The sequence below is a fragment of the Dipodomys ordii genome, unplaced genomic scaffold (genome assembly GCF_000151885.1).
Source record: "Dipodomys ordii isolate 6190 unplaced genomic scaffold, Dord_2.0 Scaffold23, whole genome shotgun sequence".
NCBI lineage: Eukaryota > Metazoa > Chordata > Mammalia > Rodentia > Heteromyidae > Dipodomys > Dipodomys ordii.
In genome coordinates this window covers 8,718,494-8,743,396 of record NW_012267239.1, presented here as the reverse complement: position 1 = coordinate 8,743,396, position 24,903 = coordinate 8,718,494, and the positions used below count along the sequence as shown (strand labels likewise).

The following is a 24,903-nucleotide window of genomic DNA, read 5'->3' as shown; positions in this document are numbered from 1 at the left end:
ACACACACACACACACACACACACACACACACACACACACACTCCAGAATCCTCCTCTCTCCTTTGCCCAAGTGTTGAAGCTACAGGGGTGTGTCACCATGCTAAGCCGATAAGGTATCTTAAGGGTTACTCCACAGCCTCACATGCCTGAGCTTCATAGAGACTGTGAATCATTTGAGATCCCAAGCAAAGTTTTCTGTAGAAAGATATCAGCAGCTGGCTACAGAGGAAAACAGATTTCCCATCCGTTTTCTAGAGGAATTTAACTTAAAGGGAACCTTAGAATGTTTTTGAAAGAACAAAGAAAAGGAAAACTTCACTTTCTCAAGGTGTGGCAAAGGTTCCTAAGCTGCCTCCCAGTAGTTATTTCTTCTTTAATCCATGGTAATAAAAACCATCCCATTTTTAACTAGCTTTTTAACTAGCTTTATAATAGCTTTATAAGACAAAAGACTACATTTCCCAGGGCCCACTGCAGTTGGCTCTGACCATGTGACTAATTTCAACCAATGAGGCACAGATAGGACTTGGGCCTAGTAGCTTCCAGGGAGGTTTCTCATGCTCTCTTTCTTCATCATCGCCTCCTTCTTTTTTCTGGCTGGAATGTGGATGTGATGGCTGGAATTCAGGAGGCTCCCTGGTTCGGGAGATCGCGTTTGGGAATGGAGCTCCACATTAGGAAGAAATAAACTTTCTCTTGTTTCTCCCGCAGTTAGCCTCGCTGTCTTGGTCACCGCTAAAGCCGAGGCTCTCACATAAAGGAGATATCTTATTCAGATCTCACCTTCTCCACATCTGTACATCCTCCTGGCCAGCACAAACCTCAAGCATCTTCTCAACCCCAACGCTGCCCAGAGGGGTCACTCCCAGTCCTAAAAATAATAAAATTGCAAAGCAGTTGCCTGGGAACATGGTCACCGACCTGTCCAGCCAGTTCCTACTCTAACTTCAGAGGTACCTGGGATTGTGCATCTTTTCTCTGACCTTTTCCCCAGAGCTCAGACCCACCCTCTGCAGGCCTGCTCTTAGTAGCATGTCTTGAATGTCCCAAACAGGACGACTGTGTGCCACTTTCCCAGCTAGACTTTTGGCAGACATAGAAAGTTTTACCCCTGAAGACTGGCATTAGGCTGGGCACCAGTGGCTCACACCTGTTATCCTCACTACTCAAGAGGCTGAGATCTGAGGATCATGGTTCAAAGCCAGCCTGGAGTCCTGCTGTGAAGAACCAGACATCCCCGAGGGCCTGGGAGGTTTCCATGGACAAGGTACCTGACAGTGCTGCTCTCATGGAGTGCTGGGCACTCAAATGACGTCACCTTCTAGGAATGGGGGAGCAGACGGAAAAGAGGGAGGCTGACAAAGCCATGAGCGTAGGTCTCCCTGGCTCTGAAACCTGGATGGTTCTGGAAGAATCCCAGGATCCAGCCCAGTTCCCCCAGAGAGTTGGAAGTTTCCTGGGACCGTCGATGGAGCATTAGGCAAAAAATGAGCCCAGAGAGCCATGAGTCTGTCCCTCTGTCCTGATAGACCTTCCCCCTGGAATGATGTGGATGGGAGGAGATGGGAGGAGGCCCAGGGGGCTGGAACTCCCAGGGGGTGGGGACCGTCCATTTCCTACCAGAGTGGAAAGGAAAAGCTTGGAATTTGGCAGGGGACAGGCTGGCGTCTGTCCTGCCGCTGCTTCTGCCCCCTGAGCCCCTGTCATGCGGTGTGATATGGCCCTTGCCCCGGGCTGTTTGCTTTCAGGATTCATGATGAGATTTCCCCCGTGTGAAGGCTTTATGAAGATGGCAGGCGCAGGTTCTCAGGCCATAAGTCGGAGGCATCAGCGTGTGTGTACGTATGTACAATCTCCAACACCCAGGACACGTGGCTGGTGGTGGTCTCAACTGTGGAGGTCAGAGAAAGCGTCCGGATTCTCAGCGGAGGAGTGAGGCCGGATGAAACAAATGATGTTGTCAGTGGGGTTAATATGAGGAATTATGACATTTGCTTCCCAGAAAACATATTCTTATTTTTTTTTTAAAGACAAGATCTTGAACATGTGGATAGTACTTTTTTTTTTTTAAGTCACTCGACAACAAAAACATAAAAAGATAGCAGCCATGAGAACATTCTCTCAGATTAAAATAAAGGACACAAAAGGAAATGATAGCAGCTATGAGAACTTACTCTTAGGTTCCTGGGACATCTAACATTCCAACACACACACACACACACACCCGGGGACTCTCCTTCCACCCCAATCCCATATTGTATTTCACCCCAGCTGGTGACAGCCCATGGCATTTCCTGCCCGCTTTCCACCTGCGATCTCTGAGTTCTCACCAGGTGGTCATGTCAGCAGGGAGAGCCAGCAGCTGCCTCTTCTTCTCACCTTCCCAAAATGGAAAGCAAGGCTGACCCAGAAACAGCAGCCAGAGCCTTGGAGGAGGGGGAGGGGAGGAGACCACATCATCCCAGCCTGACTGTGTGACCACCCCTCCCCCCCCAGGGGGAGGGGGAGGCAGGTGGTTTTGCTTTCATGACTCAATGTCCTGACTTAGAACTGCGGACACAGAGTCAGTAGTTCATAACCACCGTCTGCGCCCCTGCTCCCTCAGAAGGAGTATGACAAGCGGCCTAGGTTTGGTTCAAACCACTTATTTAGCCACTTAACCAGTTACGTAGACAGACAGGGCAAGTCGTATGGTCTCTGGGTGACTCGGTTTCCCCGTCTGCAAAATGGGGTTGGTAAAAGTCTTTTCCTCTTCAATCAGAGGGTTGTGGGAAGGGAAAGCACCTGGCCCACACTGGCCCCAGGGAAGCTCATGAACGCGAGCTGTAGTTCATTTCCCAGCTCTGCTCCCCACGCCCTGAGTCTTGGCTTTGAATCGGGAAGCCGGGTGAGAACATGAAGTTCTCTCATCCCCGAATCTCTCCCTTCCAGTTTACTTGGCTCCAAAGGGGAGCCTTGTTCCAGATAGAGGAGGGATCTTTTGGAAGTTTCTAGGTAGAGTTGTGGAGGAGGCTGGAGGGAGAAAGAAGAAGAGGAGAACCTTCCAGAATATACCCTCTGGGACACTTGGCCATAATCCATCCATCTCATCTGCATGTGTGCAAATCCATAGCTACCACGGCACCCACTCCAACCCATCCCCCCACACTCCACACACACACACACACACACACACACACACACACATACACACACAGAGTGTTAGCCACACCCCACCCCGCCCACTCCAGGACCTTACCCCAGCCCCCTGCCTGTCAGATTTCTCCCTCGTGTCAACTCATCCGGCCCCACCCAGCTGTAATTACAGAGAGCATGGAAGATTCTGGGCCCAGCATGATGTCAGCCCCACGCTTCCAGTGTGTTGAGGTCACCCCAGATCTTTGGGCAGCACGGCGGCCATCGGATCATGTCCTGCAGAGGAAGCGGGGGTCTCTCAGTCACCTGCTCAGACACGGGACCCCCCACGAGAACCCAAGTTTCCACTCGGGCCCTGCTACCTCTACCGGCGTGCAAGGCTGAGGTTCTGCACCTGTTCCCTACCTGCTAAAGTATCACAAGAGGATAATGCAGCACCAGGCAGAGACAGGAGAAGCAATAACGCCTAATACTTAGGGGCTGCTGTTGTCCCTCTTATTTTTAGCCAATTACCTCACAGGGAGCACCTCCTCCTATCAAAACGACTTCTCCACTCATGACTCATCAAATTCCTCAACACTCCCATTCCACCCATTAGGTAAAAGACTCAGAGCAGAGAGACCCAAGGCCCACAGAGGGGGCAGAGACGACGTCGGATCTCAACCCCAACAGGCCTTTCGCCAGAGATTCTTCCTGCAGCACGGAAGAATGGGGGCGTGGGAGGGATCCAGAAAACATGTCCTTTTGGGGACTTGGGTTTCAGAATTTATTTCCTGCCTACCTGCAGAGAGAACGTTGAGCAATTTAATGTAATCATTGTGAACCATTTTAGCACTCTGGGGGTGTGGTAGCACACACCTGTAATCCCGGCTCTGGAGAGGCTGAGGCAAGAAGACTTCGAGTTCCAGGTCAGCCAGAGCCTCCTGCCTCAAAGCTAAAACAAGACAAAGACAAATGGATCAGAATGAACTAAATGAAGAATGGGTCTGCAGCCCTTCCAAGCTATTTCCTCATCTGCAAAAAGTGCCTTACGAGGCTGGAGTGTTCTGATTTAATATTGGTAAAGCACTTAGCGCAGGGCTCAATTCAGAGCAAGCATTATGCAATAATTCAAAGTAGGAAATACAAAAGCACAGACCTCCCCTGGGACCAGAGTCCCGTGCTCCTAATGGCCCAGCCCCCAAGGAGGCCTCTTCCCTCAGGCTTATGACACAGTTGGGAATGCAGCCTGGAGATGTCCAGGATTCACGTCACAGCTGATAAAGGTTCTTTGTTGGACCTTCATCAGGTTCCTGAACTTTCCCTGAGGCCTCTCTGTGCATCTTCTTAGGACATCCTGTTTTAAAAAAGAGGAGGAGGTCCGTTTAGCAACGACCTCCACCCTAGATACGTGGTCATCTTCCATATCTGATAGGTTACTCATCCTTCCCCCATCCTCCACCCCCAATCCTCCACCTCCCCAGACTCTTCACCCCCCACCCACTCCCAACTCCTCTTACCTCCCTAGTTATTTTTCAGCAAGAATCCTCTTACGTTGCTTAGCCAAAAATGTTTCTGTTTTCTTCTCAATTGGAACTTATGTAGTTTAGCTCTTAGTCCCTTGATTGTTTTGTTGTTGTTGTTATTGCTGGTCATGGGGCTTGAACTCCTGTCCAGGGGTCTGTCCCTGAGCTCTTTTGCTCAAGGCTAGCACTCTACCACTTTGAGCCACAGCACCACTTCCAGTTTTCTGGTGGTTAATGGGAGCTAAGAGTCCCACTGACTTTGCTGCCCAGGCTGGCTTTGAACTGTGGTCCTCAGATCTCAGCCTCCTGAGCAGCTAGGACGACAGGCATGAGCTATGGGCGCCTGGCTGGCCCCTTGCTTTTCTTCTATCCATTAACAATCTTCCCCAGTCCCCCCATCCAGCCTCCGGGTTATCATTTCCCATTTGCCTCCATGGTATTGGTACTAAATCAATGCTTCTTCCCCCCACCACAAATCCCAGTGGTCACTACCCCATCACCACAGCCACAATTTACCATTTGAATACTAATTATACTTCTGCATTTGTTTACCATTCTCAGAGGTTGTAAGCCTCCGAGAGTCGGGACTCCAAATTAAGGCCTCCAGACCCACTGAGCTCTGTCTCTTTTTCCTTATGTCTCCCCTCCCAGTGTAGGGGGAGGTAGGATACAACACAGCGGCCCCTGGGGAAGGTATTTCCAGAGGGTGACATGAGCCCTAGGCAAGGCAGAGGGTTATTAATAGCTGGGCTTTAGTGCCCAGCTTCGGGAGGACACTCCCCCCTCCCCCCCTCCCGGGGAAGGGAGGCAGCCGAGGGGAGGAGCCAGCAGAGCAGCTGAGGGGGGAAGAGACTGTCCAGAGAGGCCAGGGCTGGACAAGCAGCAAGCCACAGCCCCGCCCACCCGCTGTCCACCCTCTGTCCGCCCCACCCCCCTGCCTGCCCAGCCCCAGAACGCAGCTGCCCCTCTCAGCGGATTCTCCGGGGCTGGTTCATCACCTTGGAATACTCCAGTGACAGGAGGCGTCCGCAAAACCCGCCTCCAGCCCCCAGCAGCAAATAAAAAGAAAGCTCCCAGCCCAGAAGCCAGGAGAAGTTTCTAGGCGCACGTCCCCCAGGGTTATTAAGCTCCTGGCTCCCCTGTAGGCCGACCTCAACGTCTCTGGCTGGACGCCTGGGCGTTCTGGAAGGAAGGTGGTGGCTTGCTGATCTCTGCTGAAGCCGTGTGAGGAGGAAGGGGGGTCCTCTGGAAGGGGTCACCTTTAGGGGGTCCCTGCCACCACCCCCCCAGCTTGGCGTGGACTGTGTGTGACGTGGATGTTTCTGGCAGAAGAGCAGCATTTCATCCGGAAGACTCGGCTCTGAAAGCCATCTCCACCTGTGACCTTGGGCAGTCAGCGAGCTCCCTCTCTCCCAGCCTCAGTTTCCCCCCGTGAGCTCAGCAGTCATCATGGCCGATGGTCAGATCCCTTTCTCCTGCCACTACCCTAGCCGCCTGCGCCGAGACCCCTTCCGGGACTCACCCCTGTCCTCCCGCCTGCTGGACGATGGCTTTGGCGTGGACCCCTTCCCCGACGACCTCACCGCCCCCTGGCCCGACTGGGCTCTGCCTCGGTTCTCCTCGGCCTGGCCTGGCACGCTGAGGTCAGGCATGGTGCCCCGGGGGCCCACGGCCACCGCTAGATTCGGGGTGCCTGCAGAGGGCAGGAGCCCCCCACCCTTCCCCGGGGAGCCGTGGAAAGTATGCGTGAACGTGCACAGCTTCAAGCCGGAGGAGCTGATGGTGAAGACGAAGGACGGCTATGTGGAAGTGTCTGGTGAGTGGAGGGACGGGAGAGGGGGGGGACAGGCGCAGACATGGGGGGAAGTGGGGCAGGGTAGGCCTCGGCCCTGGGGAGTCACCTGGACAAAGCTCCCTCAGAGGGGACGAGGTGACAGGCCCCCTGACACACAGGTGACTTCAGAACTCAAGAATGCAGCCCACAAAGTCATCTTCCATGGCAGAGCTCTCCTGTCCACTGGCCCTTGGGGGAGTCTGCGCTTGACACAGAGGCTGGGGCTTGGGGTGCCGTGACCACCCCAGATGGAGTAACGAAATAGAAATAGAGAGGATTCCATAGGAAAACCCCAAAACAAAATGGGGGTAGGGGGCGGTTATACAGATTGAAAAGACAAAGAAGAAATCAACTTCCTTACACTCTGGTGCCACAAGCCAGGTGTGGGAGGGCTGGGTTAGGACTGTGGGCCGCAGACCCTGCTCCTCAGACTCAGTCCCCAAGAACCCCCTCCCCTCACCCCGCAGAAGGAAACTGAGGCTGCGGAGCAGAGAGCTAGCTCTCTGCTGGGCACAGGTAACGCCTCCGATTCTACAACAGCCCAGCGAGGTGGGTCCTGTTTAGCGCTTCTTTTTTTATACCATGAGAGGAAACTGAGGCACAGGGCAGTGAAAATAACTTCCTGAAGGCTGCCAAGGTTTTCCCCAACCAAGGCTGTTTGAGAATGTGACGATCCGAAGAGAATTGATCTTTCTCTCTCATTCTCTCTCTCTCTGTCTCTCTCTCTCTGAGCCAAGGTTCTGAGTTCAAATTTTTTTTTATTCCATCTCCTCCACCTCAAGCAGCAAGGGTGTCTAGCCCCATTTTACAGCCAAGGAGGCTTCCTTAGAAGGCCCAGGCGAGACTGGCCCAAGGTTGTCCCATGAGTCAGCAAGAAGACTTGAGTAGCGTTTAGGCCTGGGCCCAGAGCCTCGCAGTGAGGAGAGCTCCACCTCCCCAACCCCCTCCCCGCCAGCCTCCAGCCCCCTACCTCCCATGAAGCCCTTGCTTTTGCTTCCCCACCAATTAAGCCTCTAGTACTGAGAGTGTGTTCCTAGCTGAGGCCAGGAAATCAGCCAGAAAATCAATAAAAGCCACGGTAAATAGTGGCTGGATAGATAATGCCAGCAGCCCCCTGGGAGAGGGGGGGAGGGGGGCGAGGGTCGCAAAGTTGCTCTTGAAGAGGGAAGAACTTCAGGGCGGTGTTTATCATTCTGACACGGGGTGCAGGGGTGCAGTGTGTCTCAGAGACACCCGGAGGCCACGTGATGATCTGGGGGAGGGAGTGCTGATCAGGGGGTGCCCAAAATTGGCTGCGGAGCCCAGGCACCAGTTCCAAAGAAACCGGCTCGGCCACTAAGAAACAGGATGCAAACTGAGTTCACTTCTGTGTGTTTGTTGATGTGGAAATCCGGGATTCAAATGGCTGTACATTGTGGACTGTAAGGAGTGAGGATTGTTCATTGTTTTGGTAGTGTGTGTGTGTGTGTGTGTGTGTGTGTGTGTGTGTGTGGCACCCAGGGAGGTCGCAATTAATAATAGACAGCTGCTCCTTTTGAGACGCAGGTTCAAAGCCCAGCTGGGCTGGCCATTAACCGGCTGTCTACGGACAAGTCTTCACAACATTGAGCCTCAGTTTCCTTCATCTGTAAAATGAGAATTGTAATTATCCCTAGCCTCCCAGTCCGCCTGTAGGATTAATCACAAGCCTGCCTCCACGCTACCCTGGGGCAGTTTGCAGTTTTTCCTACCTTTAATTATAGAGGCTCTCACAGAGATTGTCCAGCCCAGATCACTTCTGTGAAGGGATATATATATATATATATATATATATATATATATATATATATTTGTGTCTGTTCTGGGGTTTGAACTCAGGGCCTGCGGTTTGAAGTCAGGGCCTGGCTACTTTCCTTTAGTTTTTTTCACTCAAGGCTCATGCTCTACCACTTGAGCCGCAGCTCCACATCTGGATTTTTTTTTTTTTTGCTGAAGATAAGATTTCTCTTGGGTTTGTCTGCTTCAAAGCACCGTTCTCAGACCTCAGCCTCCAGTAGCTAAGATGCCAGGCCTGAGCCACCAGCACCTGGCTTCTTTTATTCTGGCTGTTGTGGCTGTTATCACTGTGATTGTTGTTTACTTAGCAATACAGAGCCTCTGGGTGTGCACCTGTGAAAATGGGTCTTCGAACTTACACAGGATCAAAACACAATAACAAAACCTCGTGAAGACTCTTAGAAACCAAGTAGTGACCCCAGCTCCAGATTCCAGGCCCCAAAATTTCTCAGAACACCCCCAAGAGCTTCCCTTCAGAGAAAAGGTTTCAAGAAGCCAGCCCACAGGAAAGCAACTGGCAAGGGAAGTCAAAGCCTGGCCCGGCGCCTCCTCCAAGCCTGCCCCCCCTACCCCCCCACCCCCCCGCATGGCACCCCACACCTGATCCCAACAGAAACCTTTTTGTTTTGTGCCCAGCCGGTGTGAAATGCCCACCTGGGCTGGTTGCTTGGGTTCTCGTGGCATTTCCAGGAAGTCTCTTAACACCAGCACCATTCATTTACACCTGAGGAATCAGAGGCCCAGAGATACCTGTTATCTGCTCCGCTCTTGCAGTAGCAGAGTTTTCGATGACTGAATCCACTTCGGATGGTTTGGTCCTGGCTAACTCTCACTCCCTGCAGGGCCTCGGCTTTCTGGCTGGGAGAGGAGGACTAGGTACCTAGGTGGTAAACGATACTCCCCACGGTGTGGTTAAGATACCTGAGTCATGGATTGAAAGGAGTCCAGAGTTTTGAAAGATTCCAGATGACACAAAATCTCCAGCAGGCCCCCCCTCAAAAGCTGCAGGAGTTATCAGAGCCTTTGATTTGTCAGTGCAGTTTAGGAACCAGGCAAGCTCTATCTTATCTGACCACCCACGTGAGGAGGAGAAGATTTCCACCCTGGCCCATGATGATCTCCTCTCTCCGGCCCCACCCCCACCCTCGCCCTGCAACTACCAGCCAAGAAATTGTTCCCTCTCTGAGGGCTGGCAGCCAGACCCTGGCTTCAGTTGGGACTGAAAAGCCCAGAGGCATGATTCCTGCTCCTCCTCCTTAATCCCAGGGCCTCTGCTTGCCCCAGAAATACCACTTTCCTTCTCTGCTGGGGCCCTGAGCTACAGTACCTGCTTCCCGTACAGACTTGTCTCTAAGCCACGGAGGAATTCAGGTGCAGACATGGCCCCAGAGCTTCCAAGGGGATCTCTGTTTGCAAATCATGATTGCTTCCCCCCTCCCATTTTTGTTCTAGTAAGTAGTTGTACAAAGAGGTCTCAATTCCATGTTAGGTGATGAGTACAAGGCTTCATGAGCCATGTTGGTTTTGTTTTTTTAAAACCTTTTCTTTACATAGATGTCAGAGCACATTATTGTGTTTTAAATTGATAGTAAAAGATTTCATCTCTGTGTGTGTGTGGTGTGTGTATGTGTGTGTGTGTGTGTGTGTGTATCAGTTTTGGGGCTTGAACTCAGGGCCTGGGAGCTGTTCCTGAGCTTTTTTGCTCAAGGATGATGCTCTACCACTTGAACTACAGCGCAACTTCTGGCTTGGTTTTCTAGTTTATTGGAGAGAAGAGTCTCACAGACTTTCCTGCCTGGGCTGGCTTTGAACTGTGATTCTCAGATCTCAGCCTCCTGTGTAGCTAGGATGACAGGCGTGAGCCACCGGCTCCAGGCAGATTTCATGATCACATTTCTATACATGCATAAAATTTGCTTGGATCATATTCACCCTCTCTATAATTCTTTGTTATACTTTTTTCCCTCCTCTCTTTACAAAATAAAATGCAGGCTGTGAAGCTAATAAGAAAGGCAGAATCATTGGTCCTGGAGCAGGGACTGCTAGCTTCTTGGGGCAGGCCTGGTATGTCTCCCAACATCAAAGTAAACCACAAGTGTCTGTATCCATCTGCACACAGCAATTTACTCTTTACAGGGTGGACAGGTGACTCACGCTTGTTGCGCCACCCGCTTGGCATCCACTAAGGCCAAGGAAGAACCGACGGAGGTTCAGAAGAGGGAAGAGATGTGTCGGAAAATGTCAGAGCAGGGCTGCCTGTCCAAACCTTATTTGTGTCTGAATCTTCCAAACTGTGTGACGTTGGGCATGCTAATCAACCTCTCTGATTTCATTTTCCCCATCCACAATCCAGTTCATTCTAAACTCTTAGAGGAAGTCAAGCAATGGATCTTTAGAGCAATAGCAGACACCAAGAATTCAGAAGCTCCTTGATTTGGGGTGGGGTTATTATCCCTTACTTGCCCCCCCCCAAAATCATTAAAGAGGAAGTGGCCATGTAGCCCAAGTGGTAGAGTGCTAGCCTTGAGCTGAAGAGCTGAGGGACAGCGCTCAAGCCTAGAGTTCAAGCCCCGCGACTGACAAAAAGAAATCATAAAAGAAAAACACTCCAAGTCCAAAATACATTCAGTACTCCTGGCAATCGTGTGTGTGTGTGTGTGTGTGTGTGTGTGTGTGTGTGTGTGTGTGTGTATGGCACAAAGTCTCTCTGTTTAAATAATAGGGTGCATAGTTCATGTAATGTATAGGGTACTGTCCTGGATGTATACACTTGAAAAATAGAAGCATTATAAATCCAAGAGTAAATTTGTTATAATAGTCTCTCTTTCTCCTCACCCTCCATTATGAGTTTCGCAGAAGGGCTGAGTCAGAGGCCCGGCCTGTCCCTGGGTCAGGAGGCCTCTAGGCCTAGGCCTTGGGGAGGGGACTAGAGAACACGGTGCCCTCTAGGCCACGAGCCTGTATTAGAGCCAAGGAGTTGATGTCCCAGAGTTGGCAGAAAAACCTCTCAGAGTGACAGCACATTCACAGAAGAACATGTCCCAGCTGCCAGAAGCTTCAGCTTAGAAATGAACTCCTGTCAATACAGCAGGGTCCTCCCTGCCAGGGATGTGGGGGGGGGGCGGCTTTCCCCTCCCTGCAGTGGAGGGGTAAACAGAGGCAGGCTTTCCTGAAGGTCCTTAGGAAGGGATCAAGGCTCAGAGGTCCTAACACGGGGCTTGGTGACGCATGCTTATAATCCCAACTATTCAGCCAGCAGAGACGCAGGAGTTTCCAGGTCAACCCAGGCAAAGGGAGAAAAACCCTGTCTCAAAACAAAATAAATACAAAAGGGCCAGGGCTTAGCTCATGTAGTAGAGCACTTCCCGAGCATGTGTGAGGTCCTGGGTTCAATCTCCAGTGCTGGTGGGAAAAAAAAAAAAAGGAAAAGAAAGGAAAGGAAGAATAATTGAGTGGATGGGTGGATAAATGCATGGATGTATAAATGCATGGATGGATGGATAATTGGGTGGGCTGATGGATAAGTGGATGGCAGGGTAGATGGCTAAATGGCTGGCTGGCTGGATGGATGGATAATGGGGTGGATGGATGGCTAAATGGATGGATGGATAATTGGGTGGGCTGATGGATAAATGGATGGCAGGATAGATGGCTAAATGGATGGATGGATGGATAGATGGATGGATGGATGGATGGGTGTGGGAGGGAGGGAAGGAGGGAAGAAGGGTAGGAGGGAGGAAAGGAGACCCACAGTCCGTATAGTGAGGACCTTCTCAGTGTTAGAAATCCAGTCAGTGCCCCCCAAGTAGAAGGCTGGCTAAATGCACTACACTATCCATCTTCCTGCAATGGATGGCAACACAGCCACTAAAATCATGTTGTCAACAAATAGTTGGCAATCTGCAAAAATAATTATGATGCATTAGCAAGAGAGAAGAACAGGTCTGAAGCCTAATTCGTAGCATGATCCCATTTGATAAGGTTTTGTAGTGTGCGTGTATACTGTATACATGTATACATGTATGCTTGCAGCTCTTTTGTTGTTGTTGTTGTTGCCAGTACTTGGATTTGAACTCGGAGTCCCATGCTTGTTTTGCTGATGTTGTACCGTTGGAGCCACACCTCCAGCCTGCCTTTTTTTGGCTGGTTATTTTGGAGATGGGTCTGTGAAGGACTGTTCATCCTGCCAGGCTTTGAACCTCCCTCCTCCAGATCTCAGACTCCTGAGTAGCTAGGATTGCAGTCCTGAGCCAACAGTGCCGGGGTTAAGGTGTGTGCCACTGCCCCAGCTCATGGATGTGTTTCTGAGAAACATTGAACAAAATGTCTGCAACATTTTTTTTTAAATGTTATTTGTGGCTTTCCCAGGGGAGCGGGGCTGTAGGTGATTCTGATTTTTTTTTTTTTTTGGTAAACTTATTTTCAACATTTGCTAACATACATATGCATAGGTTTTGCAATCAGAGAAAGTTACTAAGGGAATAATTAATAATTTTAAAAAGTAATTACGAATGCAATCACCTATAAACTGTCAGCTTAAAAAAAAATATCAGGACTGCAAAAAGATTGTCGCATGTCGCGTGGTTATTTCTGGATTCCAAAGCTCCTCTGAAGGACCAAAACTTCCCCCTGTAAAAGTGGGACCCCCTGACTGTGGAATGCAGGGGGAGGGAGGGGGAGACACTTCACAGGGGAGAGTGAAAAATGATCGGCCTTCGCAGGCACTAATCCTGTTTGTTTAAAAAGAAATTGGAGCCCTTTCTTTTTTTTTTTTTAAAAAAAAAGCAGCCAGGTACAGTGGTTCAAGCCTATACTCACAGCTACTTAGGAGGCAAAATCCAGAGAATGACGGTTTCAGACCAGCCCACGAAAATCTTAGCCAAACCTTCATCTAAATAAATGAGAGCCCCAGGTGCCAGTGGCTACTCAGGTGGCTGAGATCTGAGGATCACGGTTCAAAGCCAGCCCCAGGCAGGAAGTTCTGTGAAACTCTTTATCTCCAGTGAACCATTCAAATACTGGAAGGGACTCTGTGGCTCAAAGTGGTAGAGCACTAGCCTTAAGCTCCAAGAGCTGAGGGACAGTGCTCAGGCCCAGAGTTCAAGCCCCACAACCACAACCATACAAACAAAGGTGGGCATTGTCCAGTCAAAGCCCAGTACCACCAAAAGACACAAAGGAAGAAGACATGGATAAGAAAGAGCTGCAAGGATCAGAATTTGTTGTAAACAAAAGCCAGTGTGGAGCCAGACGCCAGTATCTCATGCCTGTTCTTTAGGAGGCTGAGATCTGAGGATCACTGTTTGAAGCCAGACTGGGTAGGAAAGTCCATGAGACTCATATATCTCATTAAACCACCAGAAAATCAGGAGTGGAGCTGTGGCTCAAGGTGGTAGAGTGCTAGCCTTGAGCATAAATTGGTTCAGGGACAGTTCTCAGGCCTTGAGTTCAAGCCCTAGGACCAGTAAAAAAGGAAGGAAGGGAGGAAGGAAAAAAAGGAAGGAAAAGGAAAAAGGAAAGGAAGGGAAGCCAGCCCATTTGGACCCTGACTTTGCTGTGATTTCATCTTTTTCCTCCCTGTGTGTTGGGTTGGGGGACTTTTACCCACCTCTCCTGGGAGCTTCCTGGCTGCTCAGGGGAGAAGGGATAGTTGAACATGTAACTATTCACATTTAACCCTCAGCCAGCAAACCACAGTGCAAGCCTCTTTCCTGCCTCTCCCTTTAATTCAACCTCACAGGCAGCCAAAAGGTGGGCTTATGGGTCCACATGGCAGGCCGGGCCTGAAGCCCAGGCCCTGGGCATCTAGACCACCCCAGAGCCACAGGGTGAGCTAAGGGCAGGGCCAGGATCGGAGTCAGATGGACACCCGAGGGATAAACTTGTGACACTCAGCACATGACGCGTCTCTCTTCCAGGCAAACACGAGGAGAAGCAGCACGAAGGCGGCATCGTTTCCAAGAACTTCACCAAGAAAATCCAGTGAGTGAACGCACAGGGCGGATCTCAGGGGAGGGGAATCGCTGGGGGTGAGGGCCCTGGGGCCTAAACCAGCAATAGGAGCCCCCCAGGAGAACACAAAGCAAGCCTCCCTTAAGTGCTCAGCCAGATGGATATTAACACTCTCCTCCTCCTCCTCATTATTATTATTTTGCTAGTCCTGAGGCTTGAACTCAGAGCCCGGGTGCTGTCCCTGAGCATTTTTGGGTCAAGGCTAGCTCTTTACTACTTGAGCCACAGCTCCACTTCCAGCTTTTGGGTGGTTGATTGGAGGTAAGAGTCTCACGGACTTTCCTGCCTGGGCTGGCTTTGAACTGCGATCCTCAGATCTCAGCCTCCTGAGTAGCTAGGATGACAGGCGTGAGCCACCAGTACCCGGGTGTGGGGAGAGAGCTTTTGGAGTATGGATATTTTGTGATTCAATAATGAAAATATCCACAGCAAAGCCAGGGATTTTTCACCCCTTTCCCTAGCATGATGAAGGTTCAGAGAGACTAGCTCACCCGCCCATGCTGTGAGAGTTACAGTCAGGATTTGAATACAGGCCTGCCCACCTGCCATGCCCAGGCTCTGCCTCGCGGTGCCAGGCCCCCACTGGAAGGCACTCGGGCCGTGAAGCTGGGTCAGCCTGTCACCAGCAGCTTGAGGGAGGCCAACCCTCTCCGATCCTTGCTTCCATAGTCTGCCTCTAAAAGAAGCTACAAGACCCTCACAGTAGGCTCACTAACTGTGACTCCAGACCCAGGATTATAATACTGGCTCCCATCTGTCAGGTGCTAGCTGTGTGACTTTGGGCAAAGCAGTTGCCCTCTCTGAACTTCATTTTCTTCTACAGTCCATTAGAGACAGCAATAGTACCTACCCTGCCTCATGTTGATGAGCAAGCAGATGGTGGCTCATAGGTTTCATGACCTTTTTCTATCTTTTCTTCATCAATGCACCACAGTGACACCACTACAATTGTGTTCTCACAATTATAAATTTGTTGAAGTGGGGTTTATTATACATCTCTCTCATATATATATATATATATATATATATATGTGAGTATGTGAAAATGTATACATATCTACATGTAGACATACATATATGGAAGTAGCATGTATTAGATATATCATATATGTGATATATTTCACCCCATCACCCTCCCATGCTGCCCCCCGCAAACACCTCCCCTTTTACTGTCATGTCATGATAATTATTATTGATGATGATGGTGATAATGTCAAGACCCCACATTTGAGCAAAAGCATTCACTATGGCTCCATTATGATGATCTGAGGTTTCAGCCCTTTTCCTGCAAACAGCCTTGTTTCATTCTTCTTCGTGGCTGCGTAAAGCTCCAACGGTAGATGGGCCACATTTTCTTGGTCCGTCCACCAGTTGTTCAACACCAAGGCGGACTCCATAACTTGACTACTTCGAATAACTGGTCTACCTCGGGGCGGGGGGGGGAGGGTGGGGGGTGATCTCAGTCTGGACCCAGACACTCTAGCCACTGTACCACTGGCAAACACTCGTCACAAATGAACAGCCATGTTCACAAACAGCTATGGCCAGCAGGACGGAGGAGTCTCATCTGACACCTCTCTCTCTCTCTCTCTCTCTCTCTCTCTCTGCAGGCTCCCTGCTGAGGTGGATCCTGTGACCGTCTTTGCCTCGCTTTCCCCAGAGGGCCTGCTGATCATCGAGGCTCCCCAGATCCCCCCTTACTCGCCGTTCGGAGAGACCAGCTTCAACAACCAGCTTCCTCAAGACAGCGCTGAAGTCCCCTGCACCTAAGAGGCCAGCCTCGGCCTGACCTGCTCCTCCCCCTCGCCCCAGGGCTTCTCTGCCTCCAGACTGCATTACTTTAGCTGCACTCAGATCTCCTGCCACAGACACAGACGCCCGGGGACCTCCAGGGGCAAGGGAAGAATGAATGACCACAGAGTCCCCGGCTGGCGTAGTACTAGATTTCTCCATCAGAGGGCGCAATCGGAAGGCCATGCTTGGTTGCTGGTTAGGTCAAAGTAATTGGGAGTTTGGGTGGTTGGTTTTTGTTTGTTGTTTTTTAAATTTTATTATTATTTTGTTTTGTTTTGTGCTTCCCGCCTTTCTTTACCTTTTCTATCAGTTTGACACTACTGCAGAGTGTGTAGTTGCAAACAGATGAGGACTCAGCATTTCACCTTGCATCTTGCCTTGCTGCTAATGTAAAGGAATGCTCTCCCCCTCCCTCCTTCGCCCCCCCCTCCCCCACCCCTCCCGGGGACCTCCTTAGCACTGGATTCCTGCACCAGGCTCTCATTCCTGCATGGTTTGGTTAATGGAGCCCATTGGCCAACCTCATGGTGTTTGTTGATATACCTTTGGCCTACAAAGGGTTCTAGACCCATCTCTACCTGGGAACCATCCCCCAACCACGTAAAAGCAAATAGTGCCTTCTGTCCTCTCGCCCGATGTTCATAGCATGCTCCTGGCTCCCAAATTGGCACTCCCCCGAGGATTCTGGGAGCCCCTCAGTTAATAGCTAGTTCTGGCTAGGGTCCCCACTTTCTTTTGTCCCCTATGTACGTCAGGATTTTTTTTCTTTTTTAAAACAGAGGGGGCTGTCTCCATACAGCTCTACCAGGAACCAATCAAAGGCCAGACAGCCTGGTAGACAGGCTATTGTATGGGTAGGAAGTGTGTATGTGTGTGTGCGTGTGTGTGTGTGTATGTGTGTGTGTGTGTCATTGTTGTTTGACTTGTGCTGTTGTTTAGGAGAAAGGAACAATGAATAGGAATTATGATCACAAAAATAAAGGAGCTCATGTTCTTAGCTTCTTGTGTTGCCTTTAATGAATGCATTTATTTGTGTATTTATTTTTGTGTCGGGACTGGAGCTTGAACTCAGGGCCTCACTCTCTCGCTGGGCTTTTTCGCTCAAGGTTAGCACTCTACCACTTGAGCCAGAGCTCCCTGTCCCACATTTTGGTGAATAAATGGAGATAAGAGGAGAGATCCACAGGCTTTTTCTCCCTGGCTGGCTTTGAACTGTGATCTTCAGAACTCAACTTCCTGAGGAGCTAGGACTATAGGCGTGAGCCACAGGGTTCACCCAGCTCTGGGCTTCCTTTAATGAGAAATTTGTTGTGGTCACCTCGATACACTGCCTTATTCAGGAGCCAGTGTTTGGTGGCTTCAGATCATAATGCTTCATGGATATCTAACAGCTATTTGGTCTAGCTTCACAAGACATGTAGAGTTGTTTGTTCAGGTGTAGATGTTGGAATATTTCCATTTGTTTCCTTTGCCCCCTTAAGAAATGATATCATCATAGTCGACATCAGCTACCATGACACGGTTGCAATATGGCTGCAGCTGCTCCAGCCATCCCACCCTCAGCTGACCATGAGTAAGAAGAGAAGGCAGGAATTAAAAAATGAAGAAACAAACCAGTCTTCTCATCTGGCTTCTTTTATCAGTGAGCAAAAACATTTTCTAGAAGCTCCCAGTGGACATCCTCTTCAATGAAGGTCATTAAATGTAACCGGGTCACATGTCCACCCAGAGATCAAACCCTAGCCAGAGGGAAGAGGGTGGCCACAGTTAGACTCAGATTGGTTTGTCCTGAGGCTAGGCACAGTGACTTTGAACGAAGCAAGGATCTGTTAGGAAGGAGAACAAGAATATAATGGCCCCGAGTCCCCCACTCCCAGTATAAGATCTGTGCTCAGCTCCATGTGGGTTCAAGGGCTCTAGAGATGTCCATAGCACTGTTTCTTTCCATCAGATGTGGCCCCACAGTGTCACACGTGTTACACTTAATTCCCAATCTCTCCCCTCTCCCCACTTCCCTGAGCTAAGTGGCAGAGCAAGAATTCAGTGTTTTGATTGGCTGGGCTTGTGTCACATGTCCCATCCCTTCAGCCAATCCTATTCAAGTGGGCCTGAGCTCTTCAGGTCATGGTGAGCGCTCTACTACTTGAGCCACAGCGCCACTTCCCGTTTTCTGTTGGTTCACTGGAGATGAGACTCATGGATTTTTCCTGCCCAGGCTGGCTTTGAACCAATGTTCCTCAGATCTCAGCCTTCTGAGTAGCTAGGATGACAGGCGTGAGCCACCAGCATCCAGCTCAGATTTTCTTTTCTATGGAGTCCAGTCCTGTCCTTTATGGGAAAGGGGCAGTACTGGAAGCAAGACTTAGCAAATGAATGAATTGCATGAATGAGGACTGTGGGTCACCCCAGAAAGTTATACCCAAGGTTAAAACACACACACACACACACACACTCAATCTCCAGGAGCCAACCCATTTTATAGTTCTGAGACATTCAGGCCAAAGGCACAAGACTTGGCCTCAAAATCGATGACATGACTTCTGCTGATGTCTCTAAAGAGATGGAGGAAGGTTGCTACAGAGCCCCCCCTTCGGTGCTATGGGAACAGGAGATGCCCCGGAGTCCTTGTGTCCCTCTCCTGGACGCAGCTTCCAGAGGGTTGATCCACCGCGCACCCCCATGTCCCACAGCCGCCAGCCAGCTGCCATCCGTGATGAATGGAGATGACTTGCTTTGACCTTGAAGGGAAGAAACAAATGAATGTGGGTCGACATCAATTCCGGGAATCAGTGGCTGCATCTCCTCCTCCTCCGGCCCCTCCCGGCCCCTCCCCCACTATGCATCCAATAGGAAAATCAATACCGTCCCTCCCATGAGCCCACACTTGGAGCTGGCCAGATGTGTGCTGACTAGGGGACCTTCCCACCTCGTGTTCTGGGCCCCGGGGGACTGTAGGAAGGTATGGTGGGCTCCAGGCCTCCTGGGAGGGTCTGTCTGGCCGCTGCGGAGGGCCGGCCCAGACCCCTGTCCCCAGTGAGCCGGATGACCCCGCACACAGACACCCGTGTCAGTGACATCCCCTGTGTAAGCTGCCGTGGGGTGTCCCATGGCTCCCGAGGCCGAGGAGAAGGCCCAGCACGCAGACGGACATGCCTGTCTCCAGAGATGCTGGAAATGGAGGGCAGGGGAGACTCCAAACCCGGATTCTTCCAATGCAGGACCAGAGCAGAGCTGTTAGCCAGCACAGAGGCAGGTGGGTGACAAGAAGGAGGGAGAGTGAGCAGCAGAGGAGAAAGACACGGGGATCCAGTGACCCTGAACCGTCCCTCAGAAGCTCTGTATCCTCATCTGCAACCTAGGAACCACAAACTACCATCCTGACTTACCCCCCTTCCAGAGAACTGCAGGGAAGATCCAGGAAAGAGCTGGTAAACCAAGCAGAACCTGTGATTGGCTGTTACTGCCCGTCCATGTCCCGCCCCCCCTCACTATCCCACCACCCCCAGCAGTTCAGGGTATGGGGGAGAGTGATCCAGCCTCAGGATACCATTCCTCAAGTCTCTATGTGGGCTTACACACTCGTCAGGATGCCGTGACACCTTGGCTTGCTCTGTACCTCATGGTGACAGCTCAGGAAATCCACAGCGGGTGTGGTGACAGGGTTTGCTGTCAACAAGCATGTGTGAGTGCACACACACCTCTCAGATCTAAGCTAGCACACACACATACACACACACACACACACACACACACACAGTTTGAAGATAGATTTCTTTAACGTCTTTAGAAAAGGTAGAAATTGAGACTTTTTCTGGGTGCGTCTAAGATTGTGTACTTGGTTGGCAGTTCCCAGAGTGGGTTCCATTTTGTGCACAGTGTGTGTGTGTGTGTGTGTGTGTGTGTGTGTGTGTGTGTGTGTGTGTGTGTGTGTGCGTGTGCATGCACACATGTGCTGGTCTTGGAACTTGAACTCTGGGCCTGGATGTTGTCCTGAAGCTTTTTATCTTTTTTTTTTTCTCTCTCAAGGCTGGTGCTCTACCACTTGAGCCACAGCTCTACTTCTGGCTTTGGCATGGTTAACTGAAGATAAGCATCTCCAAGACTTTCCTGCCGGAGCTGCCTTTGAACTGTGATCCTTAGATCTCAGCCTCCCAAGTAGTTTGGATGACAGGTGTGAGCCACCGGTGCCCAGCTTGTGGGTTTCATTTCCAAGAGAAAAGAGTAAGGGAGGTTCTGCAGGCCAACACGTTTAGGAAGTGCAAAGGTAGACGTGAACCAGACTTCTCCACCCCACCCCCAACCCCAACCCCGTCTCACAGGAGGTGCCATGCCAATGCCTGAGACAAAGACACAGAATTCAGCGGAGGCTTCCAGGTGATGGTGCAGTAAATATGTCATCCCAACCAGGGATGGTGGCTCACTTCTATAATCCCAGCTACTCAGGAGTTGGAATCCAGTCCAACCATTGGCTTCTTCTATGGCCCTGACCAAGATCGCCCTCTTCCTTCAGTTTCCCACAGAGACCCTCTCTTGGGAGCCCCTCCATCCATGGGGCACTCGGGGCCTGGTCCACCACTGTCCCTTCTCTGTCCATACATCCATTCTGCCCTTTCACCCTTTCAATGAGTCCAGCAAGCAGATGGTGTTTGTCTCTACTAGAGGGACCAGAGAAAGAAGCCATCGACCTGACGCCGCAAAAGAAGTAGGAAAGACAGCGGGGATTTGAACCACCCCTGTCTGAGCCCCAGAAACCCAGGGTGTGCCCTTCTTCACCCCACCCCCTCCTCTGCAGGAGAAATTTGAACCCATGTCTGGCTGGGTGGTTACCAAGTGCCCACAGCAAACATGGGCAGGACTGTCCCTGAGCTCATCTGCCCCAGCTCGCGCCACCCGTGCCAGAGATCTAGAAACAGAACTCGTCTCCCGGGCAACCAGCGATGTCACAAACACAGCTGAGCCGCCAGCCTGGCGCTGAGCTGCTGGCCAGGACCGCTGGCGTGAGCCGGCTTTAAGGTCCTGGGAGGAGCAGAGGGGACCCAGCCCGGAATGTCCCTTCGATGGGAATCTAGGCCTCCACGTGGCCTGATGAAGCAGAGGCGGCAGGAAGCGGTGACTCGGCCTTGTGTGGCCCCCAGAATTACCCACGCTTCAGAAATCTCAGCAGTCCATGTGCCCAGCCCTGCGCCGGTGGCTCTCACCTGTCATCCTAGCTATTCAGGAGGCTGAGATCTGAGGATGGAGGTTCAAAGCCAGCCTGGGCAGGAAATGACCGCCAGAAAACCAGAAGTGGAGCTGAGGCTCAAAGGGGTAGAGAGCTTAGCCTTGAGCGAAAAATTGCTCAGAGACAGCGCCCAGACTCTGAGTTCAAGCCCCAGGATGGAAGAAAAGAGTGGAACAATATAATGGTATGGATGGAATGAGGAATCACGGGATGAAAGAAGGGGGTCACTGATGGACACGTTGCCTCCTAATCTGACTTGTTGAAACTCTTGTACAATGACTGAAACACTGCTTAACGTACACAAAAGCTATTTGAAAACAAAAAAGTTCCTTTTCACCATGATAAGCGGACGGCGCCGTGACACCAAAATACATTGGCAGCGTGGTTTGTGAATAGTTCCAACACACATCAACGAGTTTCCCAGCAGGAGGTCAGCTTTTCCGCCTCTGAGTTCTCGGGCAATAGAGAGAGATTTCCTTTTTCCCTTGACTTCATCTGGGTATCCTGAGCTGCACCTGCCACAAGGCTGGCTGGATGAATAGGAGTTGGGGAAGGGTGGTTGCACAGCCGGGTGTGTATGTGTGTGTGTGTGTGTGTGTGTGTGTGTGTGTAGATCATAAAACATAACACATGGAGCATTGCAGGTCAAGGTCAGCCACTCTCTGTGAGGACTCTCATTTCATTACTCCCATTTTAGAGATAAGGAAACTGAGGTTCTGAAAGACAGACTCATCTCGACGCCACAAAGACTACAAGCATCGAGGAGACAGATCCTCAATGTAGCCTTTTTCCCCCCTTTAAGTTCTTCCCAGCTGTTGATATTTCAGAAACCTAACAGAAAACCTCCTCTCTGAGGACGAGCTGGGAGCCCTGGGGAATGGGGTGAAGGACAAAGGTCTGATTAAAGTGGCCATCTCTGAAGCACTTCCTCCATGTGGCCGGGGTCCCTATGGACCACTAGACGCCTTCCATGTTCCCTCCCAAGAAAGCAAAGAACAAGTGTCGGCGTCCCTTGTAACTCATAAACAGCAGAACAGACATCAGAGCTCGGAGCAATCTGACCCTGTGGCCTCTGAGAAGGATCCCTATGCCTCTTTTTCCCCAAGGGCCTGAGAGGGTGCTCATGTTGGCAAAAAGGCAGACATTGCACCAGCCCTCACACCCACCCTCTTTGTGAGCAAAAGGACACAGTTGGGACAGGGGAGGGGGGTAAGAGGGGGATCCCACAGGTCTCCACTGCTAACAAAGATAAATGAAGGCGCTATTCAGCAAAGCAGAGAACTTCCACCCCAGAGCCTAACTGTTGCTGGGAAATAAATCACAGAAGCCCCATACTGGATGTGCCGCTTTTAGCCGGAGAAGAGTGCATTCATCTGCCCGACAGATGCTGGGCGTGTCCAGGCTGTGGAGGGCCTGCTGGACGTTCCCAGCATGCATGCCGTCCGGGGCTGCTCCCTGGGCTCCCTCGGTGGGAGGGGAGGGAGGCTTCCCCATTGCTGGGATTAGTGGCATGTACTGCCATACCCAGGTTGTTTATTGAGATGGGGGTCTGGCTGGTTTTGAACTGTGATCCTCTCAATCTCTACTTTCCAAGTAGCTGGGATTTCAGGCGTGAGCTACCATGAAAAAATAAAATAATAAAATCTTTCTTATGACTTTAAAAATAATCATAATCATAGTAACAGTATCCAAGGCACTATGATGTGTGTGTGTGTGTGTGTGTGTGTGTGTGTGTGCCAATCCTGGGGCTTGAACTCAGGGCCTGGGCACTGTCCCTGAGCCTATTTGTGTTCAAGGCTAGCGCTCTAGCACTTGAGTCACGACACCACTTCTGGCTTTTTCTGAGTAGTTTATTGGAGATGAGTCTCACGGACTTTCCTGCCCAGGCTGGCTTCGAACCACCATGCTCAGATCTCAGCCTCCTGAGTAGCGAGGATGACAGGCGGGAGCCACCAGGAGGGATTTTGAGGTATGTAGCATCTCACTTGCTGGCTACAAACCAATTACGGATCCATTACTGAACATTAAGAGAACTGCTGGTAGCTTGGACCAGAGACCAACCAAGCACCCAAGTTCTCACCAGCATGTCTCCCCCAAGCAGAAGATGACTCAAGGTTACAACAACAAGACCAAAGAAGAGGTGGAGGAGAAGAAGCTAGACGCGTGGAACCATCCCCTGGGGAGGTGAGGAACAGTGCAACGCGGGGCTCTGAGGCCTCAGAACCACGCTCCCGCCATTCGTGCGGTCCCTGCCAAAGTCCGCTGAGCCCTGGGGACCTGAAGCTCCCCAAAAAGCATGGCCTGTGAGTGGGGCTTTGCGGACCCCACCTGGTGTCAATGGAGATGTCTGTACTAGGAGAGCAGAGTGGAGCAACAGACAGACAGACAGACAGACAGGGGGCCAGGTGAGCACCAACCATGCGTATTCTGTTCTACTCTGCAAATGGCCCCACAGCCCCGATTGAGAGGGAAATGCCAGAGCAGCTCGTGCAGCCCCAGGCTCTCCCTACAGAGCCATTCTGTCCATTCTCCCTTCCAAAGCGTCCTACATCCTGTCACGTGACCCTGCTCCTACAGCCAGCGCTCTGCTTCACGAGACACCCCCACCCCACATCTCTTGGGGGACGAGAAAAGAATCCACCACCAGAATGCTGCAGTCACAGAAACCATCCTGCAAGACGGTGTGACCAGCCAGTACGTACAAGGCTGGGTGCAGTCATCCCTGTCTATAATCCCCACTTCTGCTCAGGTGGAGGTAGGAAGGTGACCAGCTCAAGGGTCAACCGCAGTGAGACAACCCCTCCCCCTCCCCAAGCCCCAAGCAGCTCAGTGGTAGAACACATTGCCCAGCATAGACAAGGCCCTGGGGTCATCGGGAGAAAATAAGACTGTACGTATAATATGATCTCATTAAAAAGTTTAATGCAGGGCTGGGAAGGTGGCTCAGTGGTAGAGCGCTTGCCTTGCATGCATGAGGCCCTGGGTTCGATTCCCCAGCACCACAGAAGCAAAAAGAAAAATGCTGGAAGTGGCACTGTGGCTCAAGTGGTAGAGTGCTAGCCTTGAGCTGAAGAGCTGAGGGACAGCGCCCAGGCCCAGAGTTCAGGCCCCACGACCGGACCCAAAAAAAAAAAAGTTTAATGCATTAACTGGAAACCTTGGAAAGAAATACATCCAGTGTTAACAATGATATTTTAGAGCAGAGGAAGGATAGATGTGTTGATTTTTAAACTTATATGTACTTTCCAACTGATCAACAACACATAGTATAAATATATGTGTGTGTGTGTGTGTGTATATGTATGTGTGTATATATATATATATGTCAAGTGAATATCAAAAACAAAAAGGCCCATTCAGAGCTGGGAATGAGGGCACACAGTCCTGTGGTGGCCCCATTGTTCCTTCATGTCTCTTTGTCCTTTCTATTTATGTGTTTGTTAATGTTTCAGAGAACAGAATAGAGCCCAGCCGGAGCCAGGAGCAGCCACGTGACTGCAGATCAAATGCACGGGCGGGAGATGGTAGAAGTTCCATTTTTGTTTCTACACAGAGAAAGGAAGGGGGGGAGGGGGGAAGGGGGGAG

At 50.9% G+C, this 24,903-nt stretch overlaps 1 protein-coding gene across 1 annotated transcript; it reads left to right on the top strand.

Annotated features, from left to right (window-relative positions):
- Window positions 1-5,698: 5,698 nt before the first annotated feature.
- Window positions 5,699-17,093, top strand: Hspb8 (heat shock 22kDa protein 8). Its single transcript, XM_013014338.1, has 3 exons — window positions 5,699-6,457; window positions 14,209-14,272; window positions 15,913-17,093. The coding sequence occupies exons 1-3, from the start codon at window positions 6,091-6,093 to the stop codon at window positions 16,070-16,072; spliced, it is 591 nt and encodes a 196-aa protein (XP_012869792.1). The 5' UTR covers window positions 5,699-6,090; the 3' UTR covers window positions 16,073-17,093.
- The last annotated feature ends 7,810 nt before the right edge of the window (window positions 17,094-24,903 follow it).